This window comes from Staurois parvus, unplaced genomic scaffold (assembly GCF_062004578.1).
Source record: "Staurois parvus isolate SC_StPar_1 unplaced genomic scaffold, SC_StPar_1.0 ptg000155l, whole genome shotgun sequence".
NCBI lineage: Eukaryota > Metazoa > Chordata > Amphibia > Anura > Ranidae > Staurois > Staurois parvus.
In genome coordinates, this window is record NW_028317951.1 from 25,196,057 (window position 1) to 25,213,829 (window position 17,773).

The 17,773-nt window shown below is 45.8% G+C and overlaps 1 protein-coding gene across 1 annotated transcript in view; it reads left to right on the forward strand.

Moving 5' to 3' along the window:
• Positions 1 to 4,615: 4,615 nt before the first annotated feature.
• The window catches only part of TTC14 (tetratricopeptide repeat domain 14), a 44,907-nt gene continuing 31,749 nt past the window's right edge, over positions 4,616 to 17,773 (forward strand). The window contains exons 1-2 of the mRNA XM_089675557.1: positions 4,616 to 4,817; positions 14,625 to 14,749. Of these exons, the coding sequence (XP_089531683.1) occupies positions 4,684 to 4,817; positions 14,625 to 14,749 (259 nt within the window). The 5' untranslated portion in view covers positions 4,616 to 4,683. The remainder of the gene's footprint in view (positions 4,818 to 14,624; positions 14,750 to 17,773) is intronic.

The following is a 17,773-nucleotide window of genomic DNA, read 5'->3' on the forward strand; positions in this document are numbered from 1 at the left end:
TTTGTAAATAGAACAAATTTTATATTGAAAAAGTGCCTTCCAACCAATAAGCTCTAAATACCGTAAACCATCTAACATAAGCATAAAAATAAATCATAAACATGGTACTCAATATGATAAGATAGTGATACCATATGATCTCACTGGGTACTATATTACAATATATACAACAAATCAAGGTCTACTAGATCCAAATATTCAAGGTAACGTGAATGTATCAATTCCTGCAGTCCTTTAATTACAGTAAAGTGCTTGAGGAAGTCACGTGGTCTGTAATGAAACACGTCGGGGTGGAGCTGGTGATGTCTTTGCACAAACATGGAAGTGGTTTCTTGCAGAGGTGTTACAATGCCATGTTCTTAACAGAGTTTTTTTTTTAGAAATTACACTTATATAGGTGGATGCAGCCAGTGGTGTATTTAGGTTTTGTGCTGCCCTAGGCAACACAAAAATTGTGCCTCCCCCCCTCAATGAGAGAGTGAGTAGGCTCAATGAGTAGGTGTGTGTATACAGTATATGATTCTCTCTCTCTTTCCTCTCTCTCTCTCCCCTACTAGAACATATTTCCCCCATTGCTCCTAGCAAATACCACCCCCCCTTCCCAAAATCCACATTACACTTCCTAGAAAAAGTGGAAAGAGTTGGGAGGAGGTGAGCTGTGTTGTGTTCTCTGGGCTCTCCCTCCTTTTGTCCATCCAGCACATGATACAGGATCACTGATAGATCCTATGGGAATGTATACACACACACAGTATGATTACCCCCCTCCTCCAAGGGCTTCTTATCCCCAGGCAGCAGGAAATGTGGGTAGGGGATGGTAATCATACTGTGTGTGTGCAGTCACATATGATCTATCAGTGATCGTGTATCATGTGCTGGATGGACGACAGGAGGGAGAGCCCAGAGAACACAACACAGCTCACCTCCTCCTGGCTCTTTCCTCTCCACCACTTCTCCTCTCCCTGCTCCAGGATTTAACCTGGTCCTGGCTCTGAGTGCAGGCGGGGGAAGAAGCTCAGCGGAGAGCGGTCACTCAGGGCACCCACTCCACCCGGCCAGGTCTGTCTCTCCCACCAGCAGCAGAAAGCTGACGGGAGGGAGAGAGGGAGAAACTGGATTTCAGCTGCTGGAGGGAGAGATACACAGTGCATCCTTCTGCAACTGCTCTCCCCCACCACACTGATCCTCCTGCTGTCCGGGCCACCTACAGAACTGGTGGAACCCCTCATATGGCAGCCCTGCATGGCTCTTTCCGCCGCTGCTCAACAGGTCCCTTCTTATGGGGGCGGGCGGTGTCACCCCCCTAAAAATTGCCACCCTAGGCAAACGCCTTGTTTGGCTCATGGTAGATACGCCCCTGGATGCAGCACAGGTGCAATGCTGCCTCTATCCCCCACCAGCTCTATAACTGAGAACTGCTTGATCAAAGACTGCTAATCACTCATTTCTCAGTGCTCCGTGAGCAGAGAGCTGGTGACTGTTAGTCGCACTGCTCTCTGCTCCCCCCACCCCCACTCCGCTCACTGCAGTGCTGGACTGTTGAGGGGGTGGGAACGGCTATATATATTATAGGTTAATTTCTCCAGGTGAACAGATTGTGTAGGAGATTTACTAAAACTGGTGCACTCAGAATCTTGCGCAGCTGTGCATGGTAGCCAATCAGCTTTCTGGTTTAAGCCCTGGTTCACACAAGTGTAACTTGTCATGTGACTTGACAGTTCAAACTTGCAAGATAAGTCGCACCCTATTAGTGGCAATGGAACCACTCAAGTCACAGCGGCTTTCAATAAGGTTCCTGCACTATTTCTGGGCAACTTGCATTGACATCTGTTAAATGAAGTTGCACAAATGTCAGCGAGCTGCACATGAAATCACACTGATAGTCAGCTTTAGGCCTGCAAACACGGCATTCTTTGCAGCTGCTTTCGGAGGCTTCAGGCGTTTTTTTTTTTTACTGCTTCCAAATGGCCTTCTGTTATCCATTGTGCCCATGCACACAGACTTTTAGTAGCAGTAGCGTTTACCAGCAGGAAAAAAAAAAAAAGGCCAGTGTGTCCAGAGCAGCGGCATTTTTGCAGAAAAAAAGCTTGATGTGGCTATACGCATCTAAATGCTAGGCGCGGGGGGTGTAGTGCAGATGCCGACACCCCCACTGGATGAGCTTCAGCTTCATACAGCAACAAAAGTATAAAAAGTGGAAAATGGTGGAGCATTTAAGCGGAGGAAAATGGGGCAGTGGAGGGAGGGCTGCAGGCAAAGGCCATGTGGATGGGGGATGCAGAGGTAAGCAGCTGTGGAAGATGTTTGAACTCTGCATTCTGTGTGTAGCGCGCTCCTGAACTCTGCACTCTGTATGCAGCACACCTCTAAACCCTGCACTATGTATGTAGCGCACACCTGAACGCTGTACTACGTACGAAGCGCACCCCTGAACTCTGCATACAGCACACCTCTGAACCCTGCACTCTGTATGTAGCACACCCTTGAACTCTGCACTCTGTATGCAATGCACCTCTGAACCCTGCACTATGTACATAGCACACCCCTGAAATCTGTGATCTGTATGCAGTGCACTCAACTCTGCACTCTGTATGCAGCACACCTCAGAATCCTGCACTATGTATGTACCGCACCCCTGAACTCTGCATTCTGTATGCAGCACACTCCTCAACTCTGCACTCTGTATGCAGCACACCTGTGAACCCTGCACTATGTACGTAGCGCACCCCTGAACTCTGTGATCTGTATGCAGTGCACTCAACTCTGCACTCTGTATGCAGCCCACTTCTGAACTCTGTATGCAGCACACCTCAGAATCCTGCACTATGTATGTAGTGCACCCCTGAACTCTGCATTCTGTATGCAGCACACCCCTGAACTCTGTATGCAGTGGGCCTCTGAACCGTGCACTATGTACATAGCGCACCCCTGAACCCTGCACTATGTACGTAGCTCACCCCTGAAATCTGTGATCTGTATACAGTGCACTCAACTCTGCACTCTGTATGCAGCACACCTCAGAATCCTGCACTATGTATGTACCGCACCCCTGAACACTGCATTCTGTATGCAGCACACTCCTCAACTCTGCACTCTGTATGCACCACACCTGTGAACCCTGCACTATGTACGTAGCGCACCCCTGAACTCTGCATTCTGTATGCAGCACACCCCTGAACTCTGTATGCAGTGGGCCTCTGAACCCTGCACTATGTACAAAGCGCACCCCTGAACTCTGCAATATGTATGCAGCACACCCCTGAACCCTGCACTATGTATATAGCCTACCCCTGAACTCTGCAATCTGTATGCAGCACACTCCTGAACTCTATATGCAGCACAACCCTGAACCCTGCACTATGTACATAACCCACCCCTGAACTCTGCACTATGTACATAGCCCACCCCTGAACTCTGCACTATGTACATAGCCCACCCCTGAACTCTGCACTATGTACATAACCCACCCCTGAACTCTGCACTATGTACATAGCCCACCCCTGAACTCTGCACTCTGTATGCAGTGCACCCCTGAACTCTGCACTCTGTATGCAGTGCACCCCTGAACTCTGCACTCTGTATGCAGTGCACCCCTGAACTCTGCACTCTGTATGCAGTGCACCCCTGAACTCTGCACTCTGTATGCAGTGCACCCCTGAACTCTGCATGCAGCACAGTCAACTCTACTCTCTGTATGCAGCATACCTCTGAACCTTGCAATATGTACATAGCGCACCCCTGAACTCCGTATGCAGTGCACCTCTGAACCCTGCACTATGTACACAGCGCACCCCTGAACTCTGCACTCTATATGCAGCCAACTCCTGCACTCTGTATGCAGCGCACCTCTGAACCCTGCAGTCTGTATGCAGCGCACCCCTGAACCCTGCAGTCTGTATGCAGCGCACCCCTGAACCCTGCAGTATGTATGCAGCGCACCCCTGAACTCTGTATGCAATGCACTCCTGGTAATGCCTCTTTAAGACCCTCCCACTGTGATTGTTAGTAAAATCTGGCCACGCCCACTATCAGAAGCGGTTTGGAGAGTGTGTGGGTTTGTGGTTGAGTTCCTGCCCTGGTTATAACAGTTGGACTATCCTGGCACGGTGACCCCAGCCCCATACATCAGAGTAGGCAAACTCCACACTCCAGCTGCTGCAGAACTACAAGCTCCATGAGGCATTGCAAGACTCCCAGAGGCATGATGGGATATGTAGTTTTACCACAACTGGAGTGCTGAGGTTCCCGGCCCCTTCAATTAGGGTTGCCACCTCATTCCTTTACACCCGAACACATAATACACCGGTCCTGGGGCTGGTTGGTGGTAATTAAACTCAGTGCCTTATCTGCTTCAAATTAGCCTCAAAACCTGTGTAATTGTTCTGTGTATCCACATTTCAGACATTCTACTCCCTTCCAAACACTCCAGCAGAGGCAATGCTTAGGTGAGGACACCCCAGGTCCTGTGTGGGGTCTGCAGTCAGCGCTCATTCTACCTCAGTACAGCGCCCACTACACACCAATCAAACCTGCCGCCTTGTCCTAGTCTGTCCGCTCGTCACATGACCCAGCCAGGTCTCCGCCTAGCGCAGGTCACGTGAGGGTGATGTCACATGACGTCCTGTTCTCGGATGGCGGCGGCCGTGTGCTGAGTGGTGTGGTGTGTGTCCAGTCCGGGCTGTGATGGATAAAGACCTGGTCCGGCAATGTCTGAACTACCACGGCCCTGCCCTCCTGTCCTTACTGAAGTGCGAGCAGCATGAGCACGCCGGCTTCAAGCAGCTGCTGGGGGACCTGTCCAAGTGGCCGCAGTACAGGTAATGGGGGGGCTCGGAGGAGCGAACCTCCACTAGTCATGTGACCACACTGCAAGGGCGGGGGGTGTCAGCCTGTTCCCCCTTATGTTCCCACAGCTGTTGCATTAAAGTACATTTGAAGGAAAAACTTTTCCAGATATTTTAGATAGGACTCATCCCCACAGGTGGTCCAAGCAGCTGGATGAGCTGTGGTTTTACTGCCCCGCCCCCTGACCTCACCTAGAAGAAAGGCCTGACGTGTCACAGCTGCTACCAAAACTAAACAGCACGTCCCATTTAATAGTATGGACTGCACACAACCATGCGTTAATGCACACGCTTGCAGCAATCCCAGGGTTAAAACAGGCAATCTCACCTCTCCACTGCCTGCCAAATGTCTCTGAAAAGTGATCCACTGCACATTGATTTTCAGGGGGCCAGCACATGAATCTTCCTTAAAATGGTTCTGAAGGTATTTTACCTTCATTTATTCTATGCATGAAGGTATAAAACTTTGTGTATAGCCCCCAGCCCATCCCAATCCTTACCTGAGCCACTTCCGATCCAGTGATTTTCACCACAGCCTCTGCTGTTGGTAGACTCTTCCTCCTCATTGGCTGAAAGAGCAACAGGAGCCCATTGTCTCCCACGTCTGTCAATCACAGCTAGTGAGCCAATGAGGAGGGAGTGCGAGGCAGGGCCCAGTCACAACTCTTTGTGTCTTATGGATGCAGAGAGCAGCAGCTTAGGGGCAAGCATGCATCGGTGCTCCCAGAGCGAGCAACTTTCCCTGGGGGCACTGCTTGAGGAGGAGGAGCCAGGAGTGCTGAAAGGGACCTGAAAAGAGGAGGATCGGGGCTGCTCTGTGCAAAATCATTGCACAGATCAGGTAAGTATAGACATGTTTGTTATTTTAGAAAAAAAAAAAAGCTTTAGGCCCCAGGCATGTGGAAATGTTTAAAAAAAAAAAAAAAATTGTCTAAAGACTAAATCGGGGTGCCGCCTTCAGTCAGGGCTCTGCGGGGTGCCGCCTTCAGTCAGGGCTCTGCGGGGTGCCGCCTTCAGTCAGGGCTCTGCGGGGTGCCGCCTTCAGTCAGGGCTCTGCGGGGTGCCGCCTTCAGTCAGGGCTCTGCTGCTAAATGAACATGAAATTGTTAAGTGTGAAGCTCTTGGAAGAACAAGGAGGGGGGAGGTAGATAAGGAGAGAAGAGTAAGAGGTGGGGAAAGCTCCATGATAGAGCAGAGATTGCTCATCCCCAGGCTGCTCGCTCAGACATTGGCAATCATACAGCCGGATGGATCTTCAAATTTCCCACCCACTGGGCAGTCTCGGAGGAGAGGAGCGGGAAGAGGTGGAGCGAAACGTAATCTCTCTCCTCTCCCGTCCATGCAGGGAAGGAGGGTGGAAGTGTGCTGTATGAACGAGTGTCACTGACACGGAGTGCACAGCTGCAGCCTGTCCGCCCTGGACTTTACCAGTCGTTTTCTTAAGCAAGCCCTGCTGCTTCCCCGCAGCAGGGCTAAATGTAAGGAAAAACAACCTGCCCAGCGCCTGGAACTACATGTCCCAGGCATCGGGCGATAGGATTTGCACATCCTTGGGCCCCTTGCACATGACCGTTTTGTATGTCCATTTTTCTTCTTGCCGTCTATGGATGAAAAACGGACACCCATGTATTTCTGTGGACTAGCGTGTGTAAATTGATGATCATCTGTTTACATCTGTTAATGTCTGCATCTGTTAACATCCGTTTTCTTTAACAGAGGAAAACTGTATTTTTCTTGTTATGAAAAAAATGGATGTAAACGGACAAAACGGGTGAAAAGCCGATGTAAACAGACAAAAAATGGACGAAAAACGGATGTGAACTGATGAAAAACTGATCTGTTTTTATTCCTGGAAAAAACATGACCTGATGAAAAAAACAGAACGCCCGTGTGAAAGGGGCCTTAGTATCACTTTAATGAGGACTATATTTCCTGTAGCTTTTCTTTTCGTCATCTGTGTCCCATTGGAGAGATTTCCCTTCCTGTCCCATAGCACCATCGGGCACAACGTGTGCAGCTGTCTGAATAACCGAACATTGACCATTCGTTTCATTTGGAATGCAGCAGCTGTACAGCCACTGCTCCCAATTCAACATCTGTATGTGTGCGCTGGTGTGTGACCCTGAACGTGCACTGGCTTTGTTCATGGACACACACCCATGAGGATGTCAAATTGGGAGCAGAGGCTGTGTCTGTGCAGCTACTATGACTCAACTGACAGGAATGGTCATTGCGGGACTGTGTGCATGAAATGCCTGTGTATCACACGCAGGCAAAACACCAGTACGCTTAAAACTGCACTGCATCTGAGCACCACAAACCAAAAATGCAATATTATTAATATTCAAAACAAACTCCATCCATCTATGCCTCTGTGCTTTTATTTTGCTGAGAAATCATTTTGAAAAAGACCTGACATTTCTGGCTGTGGCCATCTTGAGTAAGGGCTGATGATTCATGTAGCAGTTACTTCCTGGAATCTATCTCTCCTTAGCTCAGGCACTGGCTGAGCTGAGATCCCTCCCTCCCCTCCTGAAGACTCCTGGGATGTATGACTTCATTTGCCTAGACATGGAAACCAGGAAGTAAATAAAGGAATGCAAAAATTAATGGTTTAGGACAAGTAAATATGATATGCTTTCCTATCTATTTACTAATGCTAGCAATATAAGGATTAGAAATATTCCGTGATGATTGAGAGTGAAGTTCTGCTTTAAGTATATATGTGAACAAGGCTTAATGGGAACACAGACATCAATAAAAAGACTGACATGGGTTCTCTCCCCTCACCACTTTTAAAGTGGTTTTAAAGGCTGAAGGTTCTTTTTTGTTTTTTTTTTTACCTTCATGTATTCTATGCATGAAGGTTAAATCCTTGAGGCTACGTTCACACAATACATGCAGAAAAACTGCTGGAAACGGATGTGTATATTTAACTTGCACAAACACCAGTTTATATTAGTTTTCATGCGCTCTTCAGTGAGTTTTATACACATTGCGGATTCCTGTGCAGAAAAAAATCTGCACGAGATACCAGTGTTGTGGAGTGAATAGGCACATAGAGAACAATTGATTTTGATGTACCGTATTTTCCGGCGTATAAGACGACTGGGCATATAAGACGACCCCCTACTTTTCCTGTTAAAATATAGGGTTTGAGCTATACTCGCCGTATAAGACTACCCCTCTTCCAACGCACACCAAATAAAAATGAAAAAACATCAGATTTGATTTCAATATGGTATGCTATTTCAGTATGGTATTCCAATGATGGGGTGCTATTCCTCCCACTGACACCAATGATGAGGCACTACTCCTCCCACTGACACCAATGATGGGGCACTATTTCATCCACTGACACCAATGATGGGGCACTATTCCTCCCACTGATACCAATGATGGGATACTATTCCTCCCACTGACACCAATGATGGTGCCCCATCATTAGTGTCAGTGTGTGAGGAATAGTGCCCCATCATTAGTCAGTGGGAGGAATAGTGCCCCATCATTGGTGTCAGTGGGAAGAATCGTGCCCCATCATTGGTGTCAGTGGGAAGAATCGTGCCCCATCATTAGTGTCAGTGTGTGAGGAATAGTGCCCCATCATTAGTCAGTGGGAGGAATAGTGCCCCATCATTGGTGTCAGTGGGAAGAATCGTGCCCCATCATTGGTGTCAGTGGGAAGAATCGTGCCCCATCATTGGTGTCAGTGGGAGGAATAGTGTCCCATCATTGGTGTCAGTGGGAGGAATAGTGTCCCATCATTGGTGTCAGTGGGAGGAATAGTGGCCCATCATTGGTGTCAGTGGGAGGAATAGCGGCCCATCATTGGTATCAGTGGGAGGAATAGCACCCCATCATTGGTGTCAGTGGGAGGAATAGCACCCCATCATTGGTGTCAGTGGGAGGAATAGCACCCCATCATTGGTGTCAGTGGGAGGAATAGCGCCCCATCATTGGTGTCAGTGGGAGGAATAGCGCCCCATCATTGGTGTCAGTGGGAGGAATAGCGCCCCATCATTGGTGTCAGTGGGAGGAATAGCGCCCCATCATTGGTGTCAGTGGGAGGAATAGCGCCCCATCATTGGTGTCAGTGGGAGGAATAGCGCCCCATCATTGGTGTCAGTGGGAGGAATAGCGCCCCATCATTGGTATCAGTGGCAGGAATTGCGCCCCATCATTGGTGTTAGTGGGAGGAATAGCGCCCCATCATTGGTGTCAGTGGGAGGAATTGCGCCCCATCATTGGTGTCAGTGGGAGGAATTGCGCCCCATCATTGGTGTCAGTGGGAGGAATTGCGCCCCATCGTTGGTATCAGTGGGGAGAATAGTGCCCCATCGTTGGTGTCAGTGGGGAGGAGGAATAGTGCCCCATCGTTGGTGCCAGTGGGGAGGAGAAGTAGTGCCCCATCATTGGTATCAGTGGGGAGAATAGTGCCCCATCATTGGTGTCAGTGGGGAGGAGGAATAGTGCCCCATCGTTGGTGTCAGTGGGAAGAATAGTGCCCCATCATTGGTATCAGTGGGGAGAATAGTGCCCCATCATTGGTGTCAGTGGGAGGAATAGTACCCCTTCATTGGTATCAGTGGGATGAATAGTGCCCCATCATTGGTGTCAGTGGGAGGAGGAATAGTGCCCCATCATTGGTATCAGTGGGAGGAATAGTGCCCCATCATTGGTATCAGTGGGATGAATAGTGCCCCATCATTGGTATCAGTGGGATGAATAGTGCCCCATCATTGGTGTCAGTGGGATGAATAGTGTCCCATCATTGGTATCAGTGGGAGGAATAGTGTCCCATCATTGGTATCAGTGGGAGGAATAGTGCCCCATCATTGGTATCAGTGGGAGGAATAGTGCCCCATCATTGGTGTCAGTGGGGAGGACGAATAGTGCCCCATCATTGGTATCAGTGGGGAGAACAGTGCCTCATCGTTGGTGTCAGTGTGGAGGAGGAATAGTGCCCCATCATTGGTGTCAGTGGGGAGGAGGAATAGTGCCCCATCATTGGTATCAGTGGGGAGAACAGTGCCTCATCGTTGGTGTCCGTGGGGGAGGAACAGTGCCTCTTCGTTGGTGTCAGTGGGGGAGAGGAGCGGCTGCTCCTTCTTCCAGTTCAGCCGCTCGATTTTCGCGGGACCGCTCGGCTCCGCCTCCTCGCCGGTGATTGGTCGCCTGTGTGCCTTTCCAGTGCTGGCGCCCAATCACCGGTAAGGAGGCGGAGCCGAACGGCCGCGTGACCATTGAGCGGCCGAACTGAAAGAAGGAGCAGCCGCGCTTCCTGGACCAGATCGTCGTGGGACCGGAGCCAGGTAAGGTACAGCAGCCTCTCTGCTCACCCCTGTACTTAGTGTCCGTTGGAGGAGGAGGGGGGGGCGGTGCGGCGCCGCGCCGCCCCTCGAAAAAGTGCCGCCCTGACACCTGGCGCCGGCTCGCACCGGCGTATAAGACGACCCCCGACTTTTCAGAAGATTTTCAGGGGTTGAAAAGTCGTCTTATACGCCGGAAAATACGGTAATTGCACGCTTTGATGCCATTGCAGAACACGTACAGAAAAACTGACGTCTCTACACCCTCAGTGTGCAGTGCCCCCTGTAATGCTTACCTGAGCCCAGTCGATCTGGCTGCCTCCTCATTGGCTGCTGTCAATCAGCCAGTGAGGACCCTATAGCTCTCCTCTGCCCTTGTACTTGCGCCACTGGATTTTTGTACTTGTGTCACTGGAGTTTTGGTGGTTATATCAGGAAGTGATGAGCATTCCAAGATCGGTGTGATCAGATGCTTTCCCGTTTTTAAAAATGGAGATGTTTATATCTGGGAAAACTGGAAGTGAATGCTCATCGCTCCGGTTTTCTATATCGCAGAGGTGATCAGAGCTGATCCGGCCACTGATTACCTCTATGATAAGCCATTGGAGGCGCCCGCTCATGTTTATTGGTGGGATGGGAGAGCCCGACAGAGCCACAGGAGGGAGGGGGATGTCCCCTCTCACTACTTGTAAAAGCAATCCAGTGACTATTTAGCTGCTTGGACTGCTTTTATATTGGCTCTTAAACAAAAAAAAATACCAATATGATGCCTGCAGCCATCATCCTGGTGTAACCACCAAAAGTCCAGCGACGTACGTCCGCAAGTGGTTACATTGACTCATTAATGTCTGTTGCAATCATCTCCTCCTTGCTTGTGTTGTGTTATCATTCTCCCAAGTACCAAGTTACAATGTTACAATTTCAGCATATGAAGAACAATGCAATACATAGAATATTTACATCAAAGTCAGGATATATTGTAGTATGGCCTATTATCAGCAGTAGGTCCTTACATCCAAAGAAAACCTGTGTTGGCATATCAGGAACGGAACAAATATAAAGAATATCTAGAGAAACATTATGTTTGGTAAAGGCCGAAGTCTCATTCCTGTAATGGAGGGAAGAATGCATTATGGGGATAGGTATATGCTGGATAAAGCATGGGTCAGGGAAGGCGGCCCTGCAGCTGTTGTCAAACTACAAGTCCCATGTTGCATTGCAAGATTGACAGTTACGAGCATGACTCCCAAAGGCAGAGGCATGATGGGACTTGTAGTTTTGCAACAGCTGGAGGGACACCAGTTTGACACCCCTGGATTAGAGTGGAAGGAGGCAGGGCATACCTCCTCCTATCCAAATAGAAAGGGGGGGAAGAGTGTGTTTTACAATAGTCACTGTATTAGGGGTGCTCTATGTATAAAGGAGAGTCTTGCGTGCCTGAACTCATTTCCAGTAAGATCCATTCCATGTGGAGAGTCTAACCCTTAAAGTGTTTTAGAAAAGTTATTATTTTGGAAGCATGTGTGACTTTATCCTTCTAGTAACCTTGAAAACTGTTAATGTTTAAAACCGTTGTTTGGTCACAGCATATGCTTTCATTTCATAAGATCAACATTATAATTTTGTGTTGTCCTTTCATGTTGTGAGTTCTGCCATTCCATGGCCATCTCTTTCCACAGGTTCTTGGATTCCCTGAATGTTTTTTAGCTTCTCCGCTACTGTTTATTTTCCATTTCTAAGGACTACATATCCCATGGCACCTTGCTGCCTGGAAACAGTGATTCCTGTATTGACTCCACCTCCTGAAACTCCTCTCTCAGAGCCTCCCGTAGTTCAGAAGGCAGACTGTGAAAACGCTGTGTGAAAAAGAAAAAAATGGGAATGTGGCACTATCACAATTAATATATACTAGATCTCAAAATTATTGTGAAATATTATATAATAGCCAAAATTAAAAATCTCAAACAGTCTAAAGTTAAACTTTATAATTTCAGCACCATACATGTGAAAGCCCATCTTCACCTAATTTGTTAATCCTTTTTTTTTATTTTTTTAAGAACTATACAGTTGGGCAAAAAAGTATTTAGTCAGCCACCAATTGTGCAAGTTCTCCCACTTAAAAGATGAGAGAGGCCTGTAATTGGCATCATAGGTAGACCTCAACTATGAGAGACAAAATGAGAAAAAAATCCAGACAATCAGATTGGCTGATTTGGAAAGAATTTATTTGCAAATTATGGTGGAAAATAAGTATTTGGTCACCTACAAACAAGCAAGATTTCTGGCTCTCACAGACCTGTACCTTCTTCTTTAAGAGGCTCCTCTGTCCTGCACTCATTACCTGTATCAATGGCACCTGTTTGAACTTGTTATCAGTATAAAAGACACCTGGCCACAACCTCAAACAGTCACACTCCAAACTCCACTATGGTGAAGACTAAAGAGCTGTCGAAGGACACCAGAACCAAAATTGTAGACCTGCACCAGGCTGGGAAGACTGAAACTGCAATAGGCAAGCAGCTTGGTGTGAACAAATCAACTGTGGGAGCAATAATTAGAAAATGGAAGACATACAAGATCACTGTATATGGGAAAAATTAGATACTTTTGCTAGATTGGAGAGATTGCAGCACATTTTTTGACTTGTATGAGTTCCCCCACTCTGTCCCAAAAAAATTTTGGCTGGAGTTGGGCTGCTTATTAGGAAAGGTAATCTTTTGAGGAAATAGAAAACTTCTGGCCTAGAGTTGCAACTCACACACCATGCACCATTTGGAGAAGCAATCTTGTCACCCTGAAAATTAGGGTGACAATATTGTCAAAACAAATGAAACGAAATGCATTCAGTGGTATATTTAACATGCTAGAAAGTATATAAAGCTGTTTTATACACTTAAAAATAGAAAAAACTTGCAATGAAAAGTGTCATTAGTGCTAGGCTAAATGATATTCAGGTTGCGTTTTTGTGAATGGCCAAACAAAGGCAGGGGGGGAGACATGTCTCCAGTGCTGGTATTTATCATATATGTTGTGCTGAAAGTGGAACTTTACCTAAAAAAAATTAAAATTGGCAGGAATTTTAAAGCAGAAGAGATTTGCTTTGTCTTCTCTGAATTAGTTACTTACCTTCCTCAATGTACAAATTTGCCCATGCCGAATCTGACGGAACTCCCGCGCACGCATGAAAGTGACATATGTGGGTAGCAGAGGGACACTGCATCGCCTGGAACTGAGGTGAGTATGGGGGGGGGGGGGGGGGTGTTAGTGCAGTGGCAGCTTTGCTGTTCGGTGCAAAATGAAGGCAATTAAATATTTTTACCTGTTTGGAATTTGCCTGTTCTCACTGTGCTTGTGTGGGTTTCCTCTGGGTTCTCCAGTTTCCTCCTATAGTACACTCTGAAGAAATGCTTGTAGGGTAATTGGCTCTTGTCTAAATTGGCCCTAGTATTTGTATGTATGTGAGCTAGGGACCTTAGATTGTATGCTCCTTGAGGGCAGGGACCGATTTGTAGGTAGTATATAAATTTTACTGTATAAATTGTCGGAGCTATATAAATACCTGTGCTAAATACATGACATTTGTATAGAAGCATATTTATTATATGAATCAGATAAAAAAAGTGTAAAAGATGTGTAGCGTTCCACATCTGTTGTGTGGTTTTACTTCAAGACTCTTTCAGAAAGCCCAGTCTCACAAATTCGACCTACTATGCATTTATTTTGAAGGCAAGTTATCCACTGTGACTGTGGCAGCGTGTTGTCCTTTTTTTATGACTGATGTTTTCCATGTTGGCTTTGCTTGATCTAAAGCTGGCCACTCGAAATTTGCCCAGTTCAGCAGGGAGCAGCTGAATTTCGATCCATCAATGGCTGCCATGGTTGTACAGGAGTCAATATACCGTTTGACTTATATAGCCTGCAGCAGTGGTACACTGAAATGAAAATTCAGGATGCACCTGACCGAAAACCGAAACGGATAGTTTTTTTTTAAATTTTTTAAAAATGTAATTAATGTGGCTGTCAATTTTGCATTGAAGTCACTAGGGGGTGTTTTTTGCATGAACGTCTATGAGATGCAACTTCACATGTATCGGCACCATTATCTGCAAAATTCAGATAACAACATTTTTCAGCCAATATGTCGGTGCATCCCTAACCGTCAGCATTGAATGCTATATTATGATGTTGGGGAAGTCTCCCTATTTTCTGAATGCAATAGTTCAGCAGTAAGGATTTCCCCATCCACCTCCGATATATGGATCGGGGAAACTAGTCTGTTTTTTTTTTTTTTTTCAAACCGCTGGTTGATTAGGTAAAAAAAAATGGCTAATATATGGGGCTGCGTAACATGGAGATTCTTGATTAGAGACTTGATCTATTAAGTCGTGAAATGCATTAGCCAGAGAAGTCCCAATATTAATTTGCTATTTTTTGTCTCTTTTTTTTTTTTTTTTTTTTTTTTTTTTTTTAGGAAGGAGAGAAATCTTGAGAATATTGAAATTCAACAGTTTATTGCAAGGAAAGCTGATCTTCTGTTTTCCGAGTCCTGGAAGTCCACTTTACAAGAAAATACTGAGTCACATGAACCAGCAGAAGGTACTGTTGTGTTTTATATTTTTGAACAATTTAAACAGATTACAAGTGGTGTATGCAATGGTAAGAATGTTAAAAATTACACATTTAAAAAGTAGTTAAAATAAACCCAGGCAACCACTTCAGCTATCACCCATCTACAGCCTTTGTACATATTTTTTAATGGCAATACTTTATTTTCTTGATATTGTCTTGCAAAAACATTTTGTGCAATCCATAATTAAAAAATGCAAACTGGTATTTTAGATACAAATTATACAATTTATTTTAAAATATTATTTTTGTTTATAGTGGTTCTAAAGGCTGAAGGTTTTTTACCTTCATGCATACTATGCTTGAAGGTTAAAAAACCTTCAGTGTGCATCTCCCCCCCTCAGCCCCCCCTAATACTTAACTGAGCCCACTCGCGATCCAGCTCTGTGCACAAGAGCTTTGGGTCTCTCACTTCTCATTGGCTGAGACACAGCAGTGGGAGCCATTGGCTCCAGCTGCTGCCAATCGCAGCCAGTGAGCAGGACACGAGGCAGGAGGGAGGGTCAGGAGCGCTGGTGGGGGACCTGAGAAGAGGAGACTCAAAGACTTGCACAGAGCAGGCAAGTATGACATGTTTGTTGCTGTAACCAGTTCCCACCTGGCCAATAGCAAAATGACTGCTGAGCAGGACTCTTATCGATCCCGGGTGGTTGTCACTTGACGTCCTCCCGAATCGCACATGCACGGGGGGAAGGGGGGGCGGCGGCGAGATCTATCATTGGCTGTGTCCCTAGGACAAAGCCAATGGCAGATGTGTGTACTGGCCTGTTGCCAATACCTTGTGACCGCTGTGACCAATCACAGCAGGTCACATGAAGATTGTAAATAACGAATGGCTTTCTTTCCTGCCATCCATTGTGTACAAGTGTGTCACTAGCTGTGATTGGTCACAGTAATGGCATGGTACAGACTGGGCCAATCACAGCCCATCTGTGTCATGTGATTAGCTGTGGACAATCACAGCTAATCAAAACAAAAAAACCTGAATCGATTTCATTCAGTTAAATGCTTGCTTATAGCAATGAAATACTTTGCTAAAAGCAATCATAATGTGTAAAAAAAAAAAGAAAAAAAGTTAACATAGTATTTATATTATCATAAAAAAAGGAAATAAAATAAATACCTTTTTTTTTTTTTTTTTGTACTGTCACTGTCCCTGATCAACGCCATACCAGTTATATGATGATGCTTTAATGCACTGGGGGCAGTATGTATATATCAAAAATAATTAAAACTTTTTTTTTTTTCCAAAAGATGACGACAAAAAATTACAACTTCAAAAAACGTGCCATGCCTCCTACTAAATACCTCGGGCTGTTTGCAAAAAGGGGTCATTTGGGGGATATCTGTGCTGTCCCTAATATTTTTGGGCCTCAAGAAATTAGATTGTCAGTACTTCAGGATTGATTGACTTTCAGGCTTATACCATAGTTTGTGGACTTTAGAACATACATCTTGGCCTAAATTTATGAAGAAGAATTATTTATTTGCAAAATTTGATGACGAAGAAAAACGTTTTATGTTTTTTTTTTTTTAATTTTTTACTCTTTTCTTTTCATTAGCAAAAAATAGAAAACCAAGTGGTGATTATATACCACCAAAGAAAGCTCTAGTTGTGTGAACAAAATGATAAAAATTTAGTTTGGGTACTGAGCGTTGCATGACCATGTAATTGTCATTCAAAGTGCGAGAGCACTGAAAGCTGAAAATTGGCCTGGGCAGGAAGAAGGGGACGCAAGTGCTCAGTATTGAAGTGGTTAATTAAAAAAAAAAAAAAAAAAAGCAGCTTTACAACCACTTTAATTTATACATAAGCAATTATAAGTATCTGAAAAGAAAATATTCAAATAACAATTTGGCAGCTTACTCTGGTCACACAGGACACTATTGCTATAGTAATGCTAAAAGGAAAAGAAGACTACCAGATCACTCCTCCCTCATTCTACAGTTTGACCTGGTTAAAATGGTACTGAATTATGACAAAGCATTGCACAATGATCTATATTCTGTATATATAGTGTGTGTGTGTGTGTGTATATAGTGTGTGTGTGTGTGTGTGTGTGTGTATATCACACACTGCTCAAAAAAAATGAAAGGAACACTTTTTGAAAACACATCTGATCTCAATGGAGAACAATATGCTGGATATCTATACTGATATGGACTGGGTAATGTGTTAAGAACGTAATGATGCCCCGTTTGATGGAAATGAAAATTATCAACCTACAGAGGACTGAATTCAAAGACACTCCAAAAAGCAAAGTTAAAAAATGATGCAGCAGGCTAGTCCATTTTGATGAAATTTCATTGCAACAACTCAAAATGGTCCCCAGTAGTTTATGGCCCCGCGTGCTTGTATGCATACCTGACAATGTCGGGGCATGCTCTCATGTGTGAAAAGCACAGGGCGCCAGTGGTGGACCTGCCATTTCTGGTGTTCAGTGGCAAATGACAATTGAGCCCTATGGTGCTGGGCAGTGAAAACAGGGCCCACTAGAGGACGTCGGGCCCTCAAGCCACCCTCATGAAGTCTGTTTCTGATTGTTTGGTCAGAGACATTCACACCAGTGGCTTGCTGGAGGTCATTTTGTAGGGCTCTGGCAGTGCTCATCCTGTTCCTCCTTGCACAAAGGAACATTTACCGTCCTGCTGTTGGGTTAAGGACCTTTTACAGCCCTGTCCAGCTCTCCTAAAGTAACTGCCTGTCTCTTGGAATCTCCTCCATGCTCTAGAGACTGTGCTGGGAGACACAATGGTATGTATTGATGTGCCATCCTGGAGGAGTTGGACTGCCTGTGCAACCTCTGTAGGGTCCAGGTATCGCCTCATGCTACCAGTAGTGACATTGACCCTAGCCAAATGTAAAACTAGTGAAAAACAGTCAGAAAAGATGAGTAGGGAAAAAAATGTCAGTGGCCTGTAAAACCAATCTTGTTTTGGGGGTAGTCTCATTGTTGCCCATCTAGTGCACCTGTTGTTAATTTCATTAACACC